Genomic DNA, 18111 nt, shown 5'->3' on the forward strand with positions numbered 1-18111 from the left:
GGGGGGGCAAGCAGAAAAAAGAGGAAACAGTTTTCCATTAAAGGGGTACCCCCCTTCTTTTTATCTATGTGGCTACTGAAAGGTGCTGCCCCCAAATGGGGTGGCTCTTCCCACATCAGTCGAGGTGATTGGGACAGTTCTTCAGGTGTGGCTCCCAGTTCAGGTGGTTCCAATTTGTGACAAGTTGGACATTAAAACCAACCATCCTGTCAAGGGATCCATCACGGAGTGGGGGCACATAGCTTTAATGCCAGCACTTGGGAGATGGAGGCAGAAGGCTCAGGAACCCAAGACCATTATATGTGATTTAGTTACTCTTCTCTTGCTATAACAGAACACCATAGACCAGAGCAACTTTTAAAGGAAGCATTTAAGCCGGGTGGTGGTGGCACACGCCTTTAATCCCAGCACTCAGGAGGCAGAGGCAGGCAGATCTCTGTGAGTTCGAGACCAGCCTGGTCTACAAGAGATAGTTCCAGGACAGGCTCCAAAACCACAGAGAAACTCTGTCTTGAAAAACAAAAAAACAAAAAAAAAAAAAGAAGAAGCATTTAATTGGGTTAGAGTCCATAGTGGCAGACTGAAGGCATTACTGTAACTCCAGTTCCAGGGCATCTGGTACCCCATGGGCCACCAGGCATGCATGAACTGTAAAACACTCATACACATAAATAAAAACTAATCTTTGAAAGGTATTGTTGTAGAAGGTCAAGTGGGGTGCGTGTGAATGTTTGGGAGGGAAGACAGCACTGCCAAGGCAGGTCCAAATGCTAACAGCCTCCTGCCTCAAGGATGGAAGGAGGATGCTTGGATCTCATTGGTGGCCTCTAGAGGATCAGCCTCCTAGGTTGATGGAAGCAGGGAGGCAAGAGGAAAAGGGGCACAGACACACCTCTGGAATCGGTAGTGGAGGGACAGAGAAAAAGCAAATGGAGAATTCTGGATAGGCTGGTTCAGGAAAGATTTTGGTGAGTTTTAGTATGGCAGGGCCCATTTGTCTATGGAGAGGTCCAGGCCAGTTACTAAGGACTGAGCAGGGTGAGGACCTGGCCAGGTGTGCAGAATATTGAGCCTGGGCTCTGGAGGACAGGAGACCCAGACAGGGTAACGGACCGGACTGCCGATCAGGAGGAAGGCGTTGATCTTGGAGGGCAGGGTGAAAAGGGACTTTGATGGTCTTCTGCCTTTTCACAGAGAAAGCAAGTTAACGTTGGTCCCGCATCCCTGTATGTTTCTGGGACTTCCTAGCTGGGGCCTCCAGTCAAGCTCAGAATGAGGTCCCAGGGTGGGCACAGAAGACCCGCCCCTAGCCGGGCGGAGCTGGACATCTCCTTCCCGCAGTGCTCTCAGGTGACAGTCCTGCGGGTCCCTGCCCCGCCCCGCCGCGTATTCAGGAGGTCCGGCCCGTGGCTCAGAGAGCAGTCCCCGCTGCCCGTGCGTGCCTGGACCCCGCATCCTTGTTCCAGAACCCGCTGCTCACCATGGCCACCACTCACGCGCTCCGCAGCCTGGTGGTTCTCCTCCAGGTGCTGGGACTCGCCCTGGCTCAGATCGTAAGTCCCGCCGCCTCTCTGGCACCGAAGTCCTGGGTGCAGAGCCTGGGTTTAGGATCCAGAAGTTTGGGGATCTGCTGTAGGCCATCCCTAGCCTGAGGGCAGCTGAGGACAGAGCCGCTGGGTGGGTGCATACCGGACATGCGGGGGCACTGAGGGGAATTGATCAGCCCTGGAGCCAAAGGGACCCTGTCCCGGAATGCTCGGCCTTGGACAGACAGCATTGGGGCAGGAGCTGGCGCAGGGTCCTGGCAGCAGAGAGAGCCCAGGTGGTGGCGGAGACAATGGTGGCCATTCAGTCGACAGCCGAGCCTCCGCCCCCGGAATCTCCTAAGGGGCCCGGGCTCCAGCCTGACTTCTCTGTCGCCCCACTGCATCTCCTCTGACCGGCTTGTGAGCTCCCGTCTGGGGAGATGGAGTCTGGGGAAGGAATGCTCCGAGTAGGACCTAACGGGGACCTTGGGCCTGGCACCCACCCACAAGCCAAGCGGTACTGGTGTGGGGTGCAGCTTGCCTGTGGGGTGCTGGCCGGGCACTTCAGGGCACCTAGCGCCAGCGCGACATCTTCCTGACTCGGGGCTGGCCCGCTGCGAGAACCACCTCAGGAAGGACCAAGTGAGAATAGTACCAGTTTCCCTTCTTCACACCTCCCTTCTCTGCGGGACGAGGGAGAGGTGCGCGTTCACCGCTGTATCTGGTTAGAAAACAATACTAGTTCGAAGTACCATCCATCGAGGGCTAGGCGCCCCCTTACATCATCTGTGATTTGAGCGAATGATATCTTTATCTATTTCCCACCCATGCCAATGCAAGGACAGTGTGGTCCAGGGGAAGAAGATGGCAGACCTAGGGTGCAATTGTGATTTCATCTTTCACTGTGACCACGAACCTTTAATTTTCCTGTGTGTGTTTCTTCACCCTCTTCCTGTCACCCCTAATACTACCCTCCTACAGTTCTGAGTAATCCATAAAATAGTGAGTGTGAGGGCACACAGTAGCTGCTCAACAAACTCCCCGCTGGAGTTCCGTTTCCTTGGGGAGTTGCTGCCCTAGTCACCTTCACTTTCGGGGTCCCCAGCAGTCCCTGGGATCTCAGTTCTGCATATTGTCTGAGAGCTGCATCCTTGTGTGTGTTTCCAGAAAGGTCCTCCAGGAGAGCCGGGTCCTCCAGGGCCACCAGGGCCACCGGGAGTGCCGGGTTCTGACGGCATCGACGTGAGTATCTAACTTCAGACTTGAGCGGACGGAAGGCTGTCTATCCACAAAGGAGAACTTTGTGAGCACAGGGGCGGGGACGCCTGGAAGTTTAGCACCCCCTGTTGCCAGGACATGGCGCCTGCAGAGACCACAAGGAGCCCGTTTGTTCAGTGAAAACCCCAAACCAGCCCTGAAATGGGGAGTCTGTCGTAGCCACTCTGCAACAAGGGCCTGCTGTTCTGTTGCCGGCCTCAGCTCACAGCGCGCGTCCTTATCCCCTCCCTCCCTTCCTCCTCTTAACCCCTCCCGCTGTCCCCTGACACACTTCTTTAAGGTAGCTGGGGAGCCTCGGGTAGACAGCTAACCAGCCGGGGCCACATTACTGTCTCTTTTTTTTGCTTTAGCTTCTGAGTTTAGAATTGCCTGGGCTGGTCCTCCACGCTCTGAGTGTGCTGAGGGTTAACAGCCTTACTCAGAAGGCTCCCCCAGGAGGTCGGCTGGATGTTTACCGTTCGGACAGACTCCTATTCAGCCTAGTGCCCCCAACCCCCAAATGCAGGGCGCTGGACCCCAGCCAGGCTCATGCCGCTGCTGGCTCCAGAATTCCTGGGGGCCTCTCCCTGGCTAAATCTGGCTACAGGGTCATGCCAGTCTCCCACCAACGGTCCTTTGTCACACAGGAAAGAGAACCTTCTTTTCTTGAGAACATTTTGAATCTACCCCTTTGCTGGCCCCCTTGATCCTTGCCTCTGCCGCAGCAGTCTCTGGCTTTCCTGACTGACAGCCACTACTCACCTCATTTCCCTCCTCTTCGGATTTCTCTAAAAGGCTTTTTTTTTAAAAAAAAAAAATTCATTTTGTCACTTGCTTGATCAGTTCTCCCGACTTCATAGTACCTGCCCAACGTCAGGATGTCTAAAATCTTGACTAAATGCCCATCTCAGTTGGCCTGGTGTTAATGCACTCGCATTTTGTTTTGTTTTCATTTAATTTAATTTAGACAAGGTCTCTTTACATAGCCCTGGCTGTCCTGAAATTCACCGTTAGACTAGGCTGGCCTTGAACGCACAGACTTACCCTTGTCTCTGCCTCCTGAATGCTGGAGCCAAGGAAGGCCGGTGCTCAGCTGAATTTTGTTTGTTTTGAGCAAAGGGAGCTGTTTTTTAAAAAATAGTGCAGATCTCAGCACAAAACAGAGAGGAGACACTCTGGGGCATCAGCCAGACTTGTCCACACCACTGGGGAGGCAGGAGCCATAGATGTCTCATCAGCTTGTGTCTTGCAGGGTGACAAGGGGCCTCCAGGAAAAATCGGTCCTCCGGTGAGTGCTCTTTATGTTTTTCTTTGACCTTTGGCTCTTCCAGTACTTGCTGTCCTTTGGCTAATATTTTCTGCTTCTGATTTCAAGGGATCCAAAGGCGAGCCTGGCAAACCCGGGCCGGATGGGCCGGATGGGAAGCCTGGCGTGGATGTGAGTACCTGAGGCTGGGGAGATGCTGATTCTGGCTTCTTCAGGCTTGTCTGGTTAGAAAGGGTAGTAAGGCCAGGCGGCAGTGGCGCATGCCTTTACTCCTGGCACTTGGGAGGCAGAGGCGGGAGGATCTCTGTGAGTTTGAGGCCAACCTGGTCTATAAGACCTGGTTCCAGGACAGCTAGGAAGCCCTGTCTCAAAAAAAGAAGAAGAATGGTAACAAGATGGCAGCTCTATAGCCATTCAGGACTCATTTCATACAACTGTGCCCTCACGCCTATCTTATATCCACCCTGACGTGGATCTCTGGCACTGGGAGCCCGAGAGGGCCTTTGCTTCCTGTGAGCTGCAGGATTGTCCCTCCTGTCTGCAGGTGTGAGGACTTAGTCTCACCCTTCTGGCCTCTAAGGATTGCACTGGCTTTGTGTATCCTGCTTTGCCCCCCAACCCCTCACCGCCATCCCGTCCCCCCTCCCCTTCGTCCCTACCCCAAGTGCCTTGGTCATCCCCTCTGCAGTTCTGGTCCAGCTCAGGGAAGGAACATCATTATGGAGTTCCCAGAGACCTCAAAGCCACAAATTCCTTAGGGCTGAGAGCCTCAGGAAGGTGGGGATAGTTATTTGGTAGAAGTACATGGCAGACTCTGAAAGATGGGGGGGGGAGTCTCTTTGAATTGTGCCTGTTTGCCGATTCAAGGAGTATGACCAGGGCTGCAGACAGCAGGGTCCCTTTAAACTCCCCGTCCACACCCTACAAAGATTATGAAACACACTGCCTCACTCTAGCAAGGTCAGTGCCAATGCATGCCCAGAGAGCTGAGAGTGTTAATTCATTTGCAGATGAGAAAACGCAGGCTTTCAGAAGTTACCTAGAGCAGACATCACCAGTTCAGATCCACATCTGAGTACCCTAGACTTGAACTGGGAGAAGTGAGGTTGAGCCCACAGGTCTTTGGGTCTTAGTTTCACGGCTCTCAAAGGAGGGTAACTGGGTAGAGAATGTGGCTCGTTGGTGAAGCATCACAGTTGGGCATGGCAGTACACGTCTGTAAGCCCAGCACTCCGGAGGTGGGGAAGAGAGTCTCAGAAATTCAAGGTCATCCTTGGGACTGTAGTGAGTTGGGAACTTCTATCTCAGCTGGGACTGTAGTGAGTTGGGAACTTCTATCTCAGCAACACAACCAAAGGATACTTGCCAGGCATGGTTGTGCCTGCCTTTAATACCAGTGCTCTGGAGGCAGAGGCAGGCGGGTCTCTGAGTTCTGAGATCTCTGTTCTACAGAGCAAGTTCCAGGACATCCAGGACTACACAGAACACAAACAAACAAAAACAAAAAAAATGTATCCCTAAAAATACCTAAATAAATAAATATTTTTGAAAGGGAAATAATTATTTTACTTACCTCCCAAGATTCAAAACAAACAAAAAGTCTCCCCCTAAAAAACGGAGAAAAGGGAAAGGAGAAAGTTAAGGTCCCCAGGCCTCCAGCAGGAATGGGAAGCCTGGAATCCCCTAGATTTGCCCTGCCCTGTGAGCTAAGGGCAGGTGAGCCTCAATGATCCTACCATCTCTTTCTCCCCCAGGGTTTAATGGGAGCCAAGGGAGAGCCTGGCCCCATGGGGACCCCCGGAGTCAAGGTAAGTGACTGCCGGGTGCTCATTGAAGACAGCGTTTGGAGGGGCTGCAGTAGAGTGAGGTAAGGACCCCAGCCTTGTCCAGCCTCTGAGCCGCTCTCATTGCTCTGCAGGGTCAGCCTGGGCTCCCAGGGCCCCCTGGCCTGCCGGTGAGTAGCACCTTCAAGTATATAGAGGGACCCTCTGGGGGCTGGGAGGACCTGCCGATGGGAGCCGTGAATCTGATTCCCTTTATTTGTATTGCAGGGCCCCGGATTTGCTGGCCCTCCCGTAAGTTCTGGGGGTTGGGCAGGGAGCTGGGGAGGGAAAGGAAGGCTTCTAGGGGAGTCTCCATCTTGAGGAACAACCTGCATGTTGTGTTGGTGCCATGAATGGGCAGCTTGCTGAGTCTGGAATGGTCTGGTCCTTAGAGCCCCACAATCCAGTCTCTCTGCAATTGTTTGAATAGACACAGTGGAGAAGAGACTTTTGGTGCCTGTCCCTACCTTTCTACCTAAGGTGGATGCTGTGAGGCATCTTGAACAACCTTCTCTCTGACCCACAGGGACCACCTGGACCTGTGGGCCTCCCTGGTGAGATTGGAGCCCCGGGCCCCAAGGTAAGCCTACTGACCCTCTGCCTCCGCCTCTTGCCCTGTGTACCAAGACTGACAGTCTGGAGCAGGCTTTCTGGGAGCTTCTGAATAGCTTCTGCTCCACGAGGAACTCCCCCAGGCCTGGGGCAGAACCCTCTCTTGCTGAACCTGGGCTTGCAACAAATCTTCCTGGGAGGCTCAGGGCTGGTGCCACCTGCCAGTGTCCTGGATCTCCTTACTGTGGCAGCTCTCTGGAGGTGCCCTAAAGGGTGGCCTGGATGGACTGGTGGTAGGGAGTGGAGGAAGAGCAGAAATAACTGGGGCCGGGCAGGATGCTGTTGTGATTTCAGCTCTTTTTGCTTCCAGGGAGATCCAGGACCAGAGGGACCATCAGGGCCCCCAGGACCCCCTGGGAAACCGGTAAGTGTCCTCTGTCCTCAACCCTCCTGGATGGCCATGTGTTCCTGAGGAAGTGGCTTGCAGAGGGGATGGGTCAGGTTATATCTCATCATTTTGTATCTCCTATCAGGGTCAACCAGGAACCATCCAGGGTCTGGAAGGGAGTGCAGATCTCCTGGTGAGAAACAGGGTCTGGAGAGACTGCGTAGGGCTTTCAATGGGAGATGGGGAAGGAGTTCTAGGAAGCATTGCTCGGCTGGCCCTGGCCAGGCAAGAGAACTCTGGCCTTACAGAATGTTCTTTCCAGTGTCCAACCAACTGTCCAGCTGGTGCAAAAGGGCCTCAGGGGCTGCAAGGAGTGAAGGTGAAGGGGTGGCTTGTCCTGGGAGGGTGGGACAGGCGCTTGGAGGGGACCTGGGGCTGAGTTCCCTCCTTCCCTTCAGGGGCATCCAGGCAAGCGGGGGATTCTGGGCGATCCTGGTCGCCAGGGGAAGCCGGTGAGTATGAGAGCTAAGGACTGGGATGAGGGTGAGGATTATGGGGAGACAATCCTGGAGACATCTGCCACATTCTTCATTCCTTCCCTTGTCCCTGTGGGTTCCTTAATCTGGGAAGCAGGAGGCCAATGTTACACACCTCTCTTTCCCTCCTCTCTCTCTCTCTCTCTCTCATTTTGTTTTGTTTCGTTTTGTTTTTCGGTTTTTTAAGACAGTTTCTCTGTGTAGCCCTGACTATCCTGGAACTCACTCTGTAGACCAGGCTGGCCTTAAACTCAGAGATTCACCTGCCTCTGCCTCCAAAGTGCTGGATTTAAAGGCGTGCACCATTGCCGCCCAACCCAATGGAGTCTCTTGTTGAGTCCCTTTTTCATGTGATAGGGGACATCTTGGTTTCTAATTGTCCGGCCTGGCTGTCTGTGCTGGGAAAGGTTGCTGGTGTCTGCTGTCTTGTATTTGCTGCCAGTCTGACAGCTCTTCCTTGCTCTTAGGGCCCCAAGGGAGATGTGGGTGCCTCTGGAGAGCAAGGCATCCCTGGACCACCGGTAAGAAACACCTCACTGTTATGCCTTCTATCATCCCCGGAGCCCTTTAATGGAGCCATTCACCTGCTTTGGCCTCTATGAAAGAAATTCGTGTTTGGCTGGGAGTGCCTGGGTGGGGTGAAAGGCTGAGACTAGCTGCAGGGATAGAGTGGACAGGACCAAGGTTGTCCACCAGAAGACCTGGCCAAGGTCCAGGTCTGTCGCTGTTCCTTTAAGTGCCCCTGGGAGGTTCCTCTCTATGTCTGAGCATCTTTGTACGACACAGGAGATACGGACACTCTGCCCAAAGGGGCATTGTGGGAAGGGATGGGACCAAAAACGGCAGTTGTTTTCACTGGCATTTTTTTTGACAGGGTCCCCAGGGCATCAGGGGTTACCCAGGCGTGGCAGGACCTAAGGGAGAGACGGTAAGTCTATGGGTGTCCTGCAAGAGTTGCTGGGACCAGAACTCTGGCCTTCAGAGTCCAACCAGGACTGACCCACAATCTTTTCCTTTCCCCAGGGTCCTCGTGGATATAAAGGCATGGTGGGCTCCATCGGGGCTGCTGGGCCACCGGTAAGCCTGCTTCTGTCCCCAGACCCTATGCTAGAGGTCTATGGCTTCAAAGTGGGTGCTGGTCTTTATGGGGTCATGTGACTTGGGCTCTTGTCTCCTTCGTGCCAGGGTGAAGAAGGTCCAAGGGGGCCACCAGGCCGGACTGGTGAGAAGGGGGATGTGGTAAGTTCTCGGGAGATCCTTGTCTGATCAGAACCCCTGGAGAGTACTGGGAAGGGGTTATCTCCATTAATGCTGTGTGTGCACACATAGGTGTTTATGTATGTGCCTGACAGTCTGCGTGGGTGACTTCTGGGTGTGGGGGCAGTGTCTGATGATCTGTGCTGAGAATCCAGTTTGCTTGCTGTGTTCAGACTTCACTAGAAGCCTTGGGATCCAGTCCTGTAGCCACTGGGGCTGGACAATGAAATTCCAGCAAATTAACCATGGAACTAATGGGATTTGGTCTGGATCCCAAGGCATCTATCACAGTCACTTAACTCTCTCCCTCCCACCTTCCTCCCTTCCTCCCTCTCTCTCTCTCTCTCTCTCTCTCTCTCTCTCTCTCTCTCTGATTCATAAATTCTTTTTTTCTGAATAGGGTTTATTTTTTATTTTTATTTTTTAGAGAGTTTTTCTCTACATAGTTCTGGCTGTTCTAGAGCTCACTGTGTAGACCAGGCTGTCCTAGAACTCACGATGTAGACCAGGCTATCCTAGAACTCAGAGACTTCTCCATCTCTGCCTCTCTAGTGCTGGGATTAAAGGCATGCACTACCACTCCTGGCTTTCCGAGCAGTTTTAAAAATCACAGAAAACTGAGCAGCGTGTGTGGGGTTGGGAAGCCCGCATGGTTGCCTGGGGAAGGGGTGTCGTTTTCTTCAGTGTGCAGTAAGTTGCCCATATTCTAGTAAATTATTCCACCTATACACATACAAAGGAACCCTCATCACACTCGGTCACAAGAAAGGGGTGGTGGTGACCTGAGTTCAGTCCCCTGGAAGCCACCTAAAGGTGGAAGGGAGGAGAGAACCAGCTCTGCAGAGCTGTCTGCTGATCCTCACACAAGCGCTCTAGCACATGAGTGTTCCCTAACACACGCATGCACACACCAATAATACCCATACACACCAATAATAATAATAATAATATCAATGCCACCAACAAATAAAAAGGTCTGAGAGTAAGAGGGGAACACACTGGGAAGAAGGAGGGGGTTCAGCAGGAATAGGGGGGTAAGAGGGGTAACAGGAATGTGAATGACCAAAATATGTTATATACATATATGAATTTGTCAAAGAATTTTTTAAAAATAAAAATATATGAGCTGGGCGTGGTGGTACGCACCTTCAATTCCAGAATTTGGAAGGCAGAGATAGGTGGATCTTTGTGAGTTCGAAGACAAACTGGTCTCCATAGAAAGTTTCAGTCCACTTTTGGCTACATAGTAAGACCATGTCTTTTAAAGAAGGAATTGGGGAGGGGGTGCAGAGAGATGGTTCAACAGTTAAGAGCACTTGTTGCTCTTTAGAGGACCCAGGTTCAAGTCCCAGCACCCACACGGCAGCTCACAATCTTGTATAACTCCAGTTCCAGGGGTTCCAACACCCTCCTCTGGCCTCCTTGGGCATTTTGTGTTCACGTGGTACAAAGTTGCCATTATATTTAGCAAGAGCAAGGAAATCATGCTTTCAGTGGCTTGGTGAGTGGAAAGCCTGGGCAGAGTGGGGCTAATGGAGCATTATCTACTTCCCTGTGCCACTGCAGAGTGTTAACTGGGAACCTCTGACAGTGTCTATAGGAGTTCCCTGTGCCACCGCAGAGTGTTAACTGGGAACCTCTGACAGTGTCTATAGGAGTTCCCTGTGCCACTGCAGAGTGTTAACTGGGAACCTTTGACAGTGTCTATAGGAGTTCCCTGTGCCACCGCAGAGTGTTAACTGGGAACCTCTGACAGTGTCTATAGGAGTTCCCTGTGCCACTGCAGAGTGTTAACTGGGAACCTCTGACAGTGTCTATAGGAGTTCCCTGTGCCACCGCAGAGTGTTAACTGGTAAACTCTGACAGTGTCTATAGGAGTTCCCTGTGCCACTGCAGAGTGTTAACTGGGAACCTCTGACAGTGTCTATAGGAGTTCCCTGTGCCACTGCAGAGTGTTAACTGGGAACCTCTGACAGTGTCTATAGGAGTTCCCTGTGCCACCGCAGAGTGTTAACTGGGAACCTCTGACAGTGTCTATAGGAGTTCCCTGTGCCACCGCAGAGTGTTAACTGGGAACCTCTGACAGTGTCTATAGGAGTTCCCTGTGCCACTGCAGAGTGTTAACTGGGAACCTCTGACAGTGTCTATAGGAGTTCAAGTGTGCATCTTTGAACTAATAATTCTACCTCAATATTATCTTTAATAAGTTGTTACATTTAGGCCAGGCAGTGGTATCATATGCCTGTTTTAATAATCTCTTTAATTTTATTTTATGTGCATTGGTGTGAGGGTGTTAGATCCTCTAGAACTGAAGTTACAGACAGTTGTGAGCTGTCAAGTGGGTGCTAGGAATTGAACCTGGATCCTCTGGAAGAGCAGTCAGTGCTCTTAACTACTGAGCCATCTCTCCAGCCCCCGTGTCACATTTCTTTAATCCCAGCATTTGGGTGGCAGAGGCAGGTGGATATCTGTGAGTTCAAAGCCAGCCTGGTCCGCAGATCAAGTTCCAGGACAGCCAGGGCTGTACAGAGAGACCCTGTCTTGAAAAACAAACAAACAAAAACTAACACTTTTTTTTTTTGAGACAAGATTTCTATTTAATAGTCTTGGCTGTCATCTGCCTCTGCCTCCTAGTATTGATATTAAAGACATGTACTATCATATTTTAATGGCCCAATATTTTAATGAAATTTTAAAATTTATTATTATTGTGTGTGTGTGTTGAATGTGTGTGTGTATGTGTGTGTGTGAGGTATACATGCGCATAGACGTGCCTTAGCATGCACATCAGGTCGGAGAACAACAAGAGGCAGTTTTTCCCTTCTGTGAATTCTGGAAACCAGGCCCAGGCCATCAGACTCGTGTGGCAAATACTTCTACCCATCAAGACATCTCACCAGCTCTCAAATTCGGGCAAAATGACATGTGGCATATATAAAAGAGGCTTTTTTTCCCCAAAAGTAATGCTTTTGTCACTGTTTATAGTGGTGACAGAATACATGAGTCACCACATATCACCATATTTTATTTTCTAACTTGGTAAACAAAGCGCCCTTTACTGTCGTGGGTAGCTTCTAAGATGTACTGTGAGGTGGTGGGAATTAGAAGGTAGAAAGGAAATTTGTGTTATGTTAACAGAATGAGAAATATAAATAAAAAAAGACTGCTGGTTTTGGGGGAAAGAAGAACCACAAGTCGAGATTCAGCTAACTGTATTTTTAATGCAAGTCTAAAAATACATAGGAAAGTCAAGAGATGGCTACAGGGAGTCCCATATGGTTGTCTCCCCGGTTCCAGGTTAGAGAGACTTGCAGCAACTACCTTCTCTCTAAGCCTCCTTCCCCATCCAGCCCACACCTCCTTCACTGTCCTGCCGACACACACACACACACACAACTTCACTGCCCCGCCCACACCTCCTTCACTGTCCTTCCCCCTTCACTGTCCTGCCTACACACACACACACACACACACACACACACACACACACACACAACTTCACTGCCCCGCCCACACCTCCCTCCTTGTCCCCTTCCACACGCCTCCTGCACTGTCCTTCATTGGTTGCTGCTTATTTTCAAGAAATCCTTGGCTCATCTCGTTTGCCTCTACACACTTCTGAATGTATCTCTAAAAATTAAAGACTTTTCCCTCACAGAACCATGTTGTTATTGGAACTGGATCTGCCCCTCCCCACTCCTATCAGGGCAGAAGCAGACTTCTCAGCCTCTCCATTCAACCTCTGCAGTCTGGCCCAGGCCACAAGGACTCTGGGTCCCAGAAGCCATTGTCTGTGCTGTTCCTGCTACACAACCAGTTAGGCTCCGCGTTCTAAAGGCCACTGATCTCTATCTACTTTGCAGGGGAGCCCAGGTGCCCGAGGACCCCAGGGGATAACAGGCCCAAAGGGAACAACGGTAAGCACTCAGAGTCCAGTCCCTGGCCCTGGTCAGTTCACTGCATCCCTCGATGGAGAGAAAGCTGGGGATCTGGACTGAACGCTGTGGCAGGCTACTGGCACCTGACAAAGACGCTTCCTTTTAGTTTAGTTTCTTTACCTGCAAACAGTATGGAGTCATGGCAGGATAGTGGGAAGCATGAACAACTGAGCAGTTACCCACACAAAGGAAGGGTGTGGTCTGTCCCTCTTAACCCCTTCCCCAGTGGGCTGGTGTTTCTGGAGTGATCAGAGCCTTTCCGCTCACGCACTGCAGATGTCACAGAGGCTCATCTCATTTCACAGGGAGGGTGGCTTGGCCCCACGGGGCTTCCCACCATGAATCAGTCTCCTTTGAACTTCCTTCCTGAGCAGGGTCCTCCAGGGATTGACGGCAAGGACGGGACCCCGGGCATACCTGGAATGAAGGTAAGCGTGAGGCGCATTGGTGGAGCTGGGCAGGGTCAGGTCTGTTCCCTCTCAGGCCGGTGAGCCCTGTCACCAATCCTCGAGGCTTCGGAACCAGCAGCTCTCAGTGTGTCCGAGCCTCTGATTTGTGTTTCTGGTTGTCTGTCTCACCAGGGCAGCGCAGGACAGGTGGGGCGGCCAGGAAGCCCAGGCCACCAGGGCCTAGCGGTGAGTATCAACACGAGGGCTGCCCACAGGCAAGTTGATCCTGAGCCTCAGGGAGCCAGCCTGTTGCCTGTTTCCGTGTGAGAGGGTGGGAGAGGCTGAGGAGGTAAAAATCTGCACCTGAGGTCTGACCCTCTCATCCCATCACCTCCTTACTGTCTGTGTAGCTCCTGGCCTGGTGCAGGCTGCCTCATCATTTGGACAGGTTTTTTTTTGTTTTGTTTTATTTTTTGAGACAGGGTTTCTCTGTGCGGTGAGTTCCAGGACAGTGAGTTCCAGGACAGCCAGGAACTCACTATGTAATCCAGGCTGGCCTCGAACTCATAGAGATCCACCTGCCTCTGCCTCCTGAGTGCTGGGATTAAAAACTTGTGCCAACCCCCCCCCCCCCCCCCCCCCGGCTGCAGTGGCTTTTCTCTTTCCATACCATTAACCCTTTGCTGGTCTCTGGCCTGCTTGATTCACCTCCTCATGTCACAGACTCATCTCTACTCCATGTATCTGGGGTTCAGCCTGTGAGTGTCCACCCTCCCCCCTCATGAAGGCACAGCCTGCCACAGCCTGCTTCTCTGTGCTTGTGTAGACTCGTCTTCACCTTATGCTTTCCCATGGACGTGGGCGCTGATAGACGGGCCATTGTCCAAAGCCCACTTCTCTCCCTCCAGGACTCACAGAAGGGTGGAGAACCAGCTGAGCTCATGATACCATGGCTGGATCTTTGAATGTTTAGCTCCCACAAGGAGGAGAAAATCTGGATTGGGCATGGGGGCAACGTGGCAAGTGTACCCAGCTCCCCATGCCAGGGTAGAAACCAATGCCAACTTTTTTCTTTAGGGTGTGCCGGGTCAGCCTGGGACAAAAGGAGGCCCTGGAGACAAGGTGAGGAGACCCCTAAGCCCAGAGACTTGGTTCTACCAGACAATGGGACCAGGGAGCGAGAAATGGGGCTCAAAGATTGTGAGGCTCAGTTCTCACCAGGGCTCAACACAGCTTAAACACAAGCCCCTTAGTCAGTACCACTTTCTCTCACCACCTTGTCCCGCCCTCATCCTGGCTCAGTAGAAGCAGGATGTGGCTTGGAAGGCAGAGGAGTAACAAACTCAGGAAAGGCAATGGAGCCCAGAGGATTTGATCACAGCACCTCCTTTCCCTGCTTATTTGGTTGCAGACTTTGCTCAGGGTTCCTGGGCCTACCTGAGGCTAAGGGCTGACTGGCAGGTACTAGCCTGACATGAGAACTGTGTTTTCCTGCAGGGTGAACCAGGCCAGCAGGGCTTCCCTGGAATTTCCGGTCCTCCTGGAAAAGAAGTGAGTATCTCCTTCTAGGTCTAAGGCCCTGACCTCAATGTAGGGTCTGGGTGAGGTTAAGGGATGGAGTTCAACCTGGGGAGTGTCTTGAGTCTAGTGTCCTGTCCCACTGACCCAAGCAAGCTTTTTCTGCCTTCTGGGGCAGCCTCCTCAATTGAAGCCAATTAGCTGACCCAAGAGTGTGGAAGGCTGAGCGAGTGGCGTTCCACCAGGCCTGCTGCTGACTCTCCTTTCTCCTCCCAGGGGGAGCCAGGACCTCGAGGGGAAATCGGTCCACAGGGCATAATGGGACAGAAGGTAAGCAGGCCCTCTCTGAGGATCCTTGCTGCAATTGGCACAGGGTCCTCTCTGACAAGGGTCTGTGAAAAAGAGTAAGAAGGACCCCTGCTGGTGAAAACCAGGATAGATGGCACTTGTTCCGCTGGAGGCCAGCCTCACTTAAAAGACTGGGCCTGCTGAGAGCCCACGTCCGAAGCTCCTTTTTGTGTTTCAGGGTGATCAGGGTGAGAGGGGACCAGTAGGGCAGCCAGGCCCTCAAGGACGACAGGTGAGGACAGGCCTGCTGAGGGGGGCAGTGGGCTCACAACTGGGTTCTTTAATTTACTTCATTGTTTTGTTTTTTTCCCCACCTCAGGGCCCCAAGGGAGAGCAGGGCTCCCCAGGAATTCCAGGACCCCAAGGCTTGCCAGGCATCAAAGGAGATAAGGTACCGGAGCCTGGAAAGGGGCCAAGTCTGGGCTGCGGTGGGCCGTGAGGTTGGGTTAGACCAGGAGGAACAGGGAGCTTGGGGGGGGGGCTCCTTCCCTGGAGAGGACATTTCACTATGCCCCAATTTCTTTTTCCAGGGTTCCCCAGGGAAGACAGGGCCCCGAGGTGGAGTGGTGAGTTCCAATGGCCCAGTCCAGCAGTCAGGCGTTTGGTGCCTGGGGCATCTGGTGCCTGGGGCATCTGGTGCCTGGGGCGTCGGGTGCCTGGGGCGCTGGGTCTGTAGTCGTTGTTGCTACTACGGCATTTGACACGAGGTTCTCTTTCTGCAGGGTGATCCGGGGGTGGCCGGCCTCCCGGGTGAGAAAGGGGAGAAGGTGAGCGGGGCACGGGAGTGAGATGGGGAGTCGGGGAGATGCTCCGGGGTCCCACCGCTTTTTGACCTTGCTCCCTCTGCAGGGTCAGTCGGGAGAGCCAGGACCCAAGGGACAGGTGAGCCCCTCCCCTCTTTCCCTTGCGGACGCTAATCCTCCCTTTCCTCCCTCTGGCCCCGCCCTCTCCCTTCGCCCCATTCTCCCCTTCCTACCAATGTCTTCTTATTCTATGTGGTCCCATGGCAGCAAGGAGTTCGTGGAGAGCCAGGATACCCTGGCCCCAGCGGGGATGCGGGCGCCCCAGGAGTGCAGGGCTATCCCGGGCTTCCCGGACCCCGAGGACTGGTGGGAGATCGAGGCGTGCCAGGACAACCTGGGAGACAAGGAGTAGTGGTGAGTGGACCCCAGGGCTAGGGGATTCTCGAGGAAGGACATCTTCTCAGGGGGTGCAGCACATTGCCCAAGGCTGGGGGTTTTGGAGACTGGCCCCAGATTAAGAGAATGGGTGTGACATGTGCCCAAAAATACTGGGCTGGGTGCGGGGCGTGGTGGCAGATTGCAGGAGTCCTTGGTTCTGGTGGCCGGGGCTTCTTCATGAATTGTATCCTCCGCACTCAGGGCAGAGCTGCCAGTGACCAGCATATCGTGGACGTGGTACTGAAGATGATTCAAGGTAAGGGACAGGCTGCAGCCCTTTCCCACAGCCCACTCCAGTACCTGGTCACCCTTCACTAGCCTCTACATGTATGGAGGGTCCGGAGTCCCGGATGTGCAGTCTAGCTCTGCCTCCCGGAAACTGTGGAACTTTGGATAGACTTCCAAAAACAGGGTCTCGGAAAGAGGAACCTCAACGTTGGGCTTTTCTGTCTGCAAGCTTAGGTACCAAGGCATCAGGGTACCCTGTCTTCTCCACGCTCATCTCAGGCCCCTCTTCTTCCTGTTTCCTTCAGAGCAACTGGCAGAGGTGGCTGTGAGTGCCAAGCGGGAAGCCCTGGGTGCAACCGGAATGGTGGGTCCTCCAGGACCTCCTGGCCCCCCTGGATATCCAGGCAAACAGGGACCCCATGGGCATCCTGGTCCCCGAGGCATTCCTGGCATCGTGGGAGCAGTGGGTCAGATTGGCAACACTGGGCCCAAGGGTAAGTGCTACTTGGGCTGAAGCTGGGCAAGGAGAATCAGGTCAAGGGCAGCTTGGTACATAGTAAATGCCTGTTCTTATTAGACACTTTACTATAATAGACCTTATCTGATACATAATCTCCCAAATCTTATCTGGATCTCCCTTTATCTAACCAGCCCCTGTGGTTACTTCTGAATTTTTTCCAACAGTATACTGGCACAATGGATGTGTATGAAACAAATTAAATAGTGGGAGAAATATTTCTCAGTTTGAGAAAAGATACTCCTTTTTGTCTGCAGGAAAGCGTGGAGAGAAAGGTGACCAAGGAGAAATGGGACGTGGGCACCCCGGGATGCCCGGGCCCCCAGGGATCCCAGGTAACACCTTGGTCCTGTGCAGCCACCCTTCTCTGAGCTTGGGGATTAGTGGTCATGGGTTTTCTGCATGGAAGCTAGGCACTCGGAATCTCTGGGGATTCTGGCTGGGAGCTGGGAGCCGAGACTGAGTTGGGCAGCATCTGTGCCTTCCTTCAGTGATTGATATTCGTGGCCTAATTTTCCTTGCCTGAAGTGTTTCCCAATGTCTTGCCTCTCCTTTTCAAAGGTCTTCCTGGCCGGCCTGGCCAGGCAATCAATGGCAAAGATGGAGACCGAGGATCCCCGGGGGCTCCAGGAGAAGCTGGCCGACCTGGCCGGCCAGGCCCAGTGGGGCTGCCTGGTTTCTGTGAGCCTGCCGCCTGCCTGGGGGCTTCAGCTTACGCCTCTGCTCGTCTCACAGAGCCTGGGTCCATCAAGGGGCCATGAGCAACCAGCCAGGACAGAGCCTATTAGCCTCCTGGGTCCCCTCTGAGTGGACATGCACCCCAGCCCCAGCCCAGGAGGCTACATTTCTCAGGACCTTGTCTGGAACCCAGGGGTCCTGAAGACAAGTTCAGTGAGGGAGGGGTTGGGGAGAGAGAGCACTCCTGAGGGAACAGGGTGCCCTTTCTTCCCAGAGTATCCCTCATCTGTGCCATTCTGGGCTGGCCATTCCACCCTCGGGGCAGGTAGGCCTCTGATGGTCCTCATCATTCCCACTGTCTGGACTTATTTTTATTGGGTGTCTGCTGAGGGTGAGGACCCTGAGCTGGCAATCCTTAGGCCAGCCCCACTGTTGCCTTTCCGCCTCCCATCTGAGAATTTAAACACCATCTCCCTGGTTTCTGGCATCACTGTTCTCCAGTCCCCTTTGCCCACACCCACTCTGGCCTTTGTGTAAATAAAAGTTCCCAAATTGGTTACACACTGACTTCTTGTGGGTGAGGATGGGAAACTGTTGCTGGGTCTCCACGGCTTGGGTAAGTGGTGAAGGGCTCACAAATGGGAGGGGAGGTCTGGGCCCTCCATCTGGGACATCTTAACCCGTGAGCATTGGGATGGCAGGCCTATC

General features: G+C 53.0%; 1 protein-coding gene across 3 annotated transcripts; it reads left to right on the top strand.

Annotated features, from left to right (window-relative positions):
- The first annotated feature begins 1346 nt into the window (after nucleotides 1-1346).
- On the top strand, nucleotides 1347-17964 carry Col9a2 (collagen type IX alpha 2 chain). Of its 3 annotated transcripts, none has more exons than XM_075945769.1 (32): nucleotides 1347-1553; nucleotides 2694-2768; nucleotides 4036-4071; nucleotides 4159-4221; nucleotides 5805-5858; nucleotides 5969-6004; nucleotides 6102-6125; nucleotides 6400-6453; nucleotides 6796-6849; nucleotides 6959-7006; nucleotides 7136-7192; nucleotides 7272-7325; nucleotides 7817-7870; nucleotides 8224-8277; nucleotides 8373-8426; nucleotides 8535-8588; nucleotides 12470-12523; nucleotides 12919-12972; nucleotides 13126-13179; nucleotides 14011-14055; nucleotides 14431-14484; nucleotides 14728-14781; nucleotides 14978-15031; nucleotides 15119-15190; nucleotides 15330-15365; nucleotides 15522-15566; nucleotides 15649-15681; nucleotides 15810-15956; nucleotides 16182-16236; nucleotides 16514-16702; nucleotides 16983-17060; nucleotides 17287-17964. In XM_075945769.1, the coding sequence occupies exons 1-32, from the start codon at nucleotides 1482-1484 to the stop codon at nucleotides 17484-17486; spliced, it is 2067 nt and encodes a 688-aa protein (XP_075801884.1). In that variant the 5' UTR covers nucleotides 1347-1481; the 3' UTR covers nucleotides 17487-17964. The 3 variants fall into 3 exon arrangements, with proteins under 3 accessions (XP_075801884.1, XP_075801885.1, XP_075801886.1); XM_075945770.1 differs by lacking the exon at nucleotides 1347-1553 and adding an exon at nucleotides 1913-2227; XM_075945771.1 differs by lacking the exon at nucleotides 1347-1553 and adding an exon at nucleotides 1924-2168.
- The last annotated feature ends 147 nt before the right edge of the window (nucleotides 17965-18111 follow it).

This window comes from Microtus pennsylvanicus, chromosome 13, assembly GCF_037038515.1.
Source record: "Microtus pennsylvanicus isolate mMicPen1 chromosome 13, mMicPen1.hap1, whole genome shotgun sequence".
NCBI lineage: Eukaryota > Metazoa > Chordata > Mammalia > Rodentia > Cricetidae > Microtus > Microtus pennsylvanicus.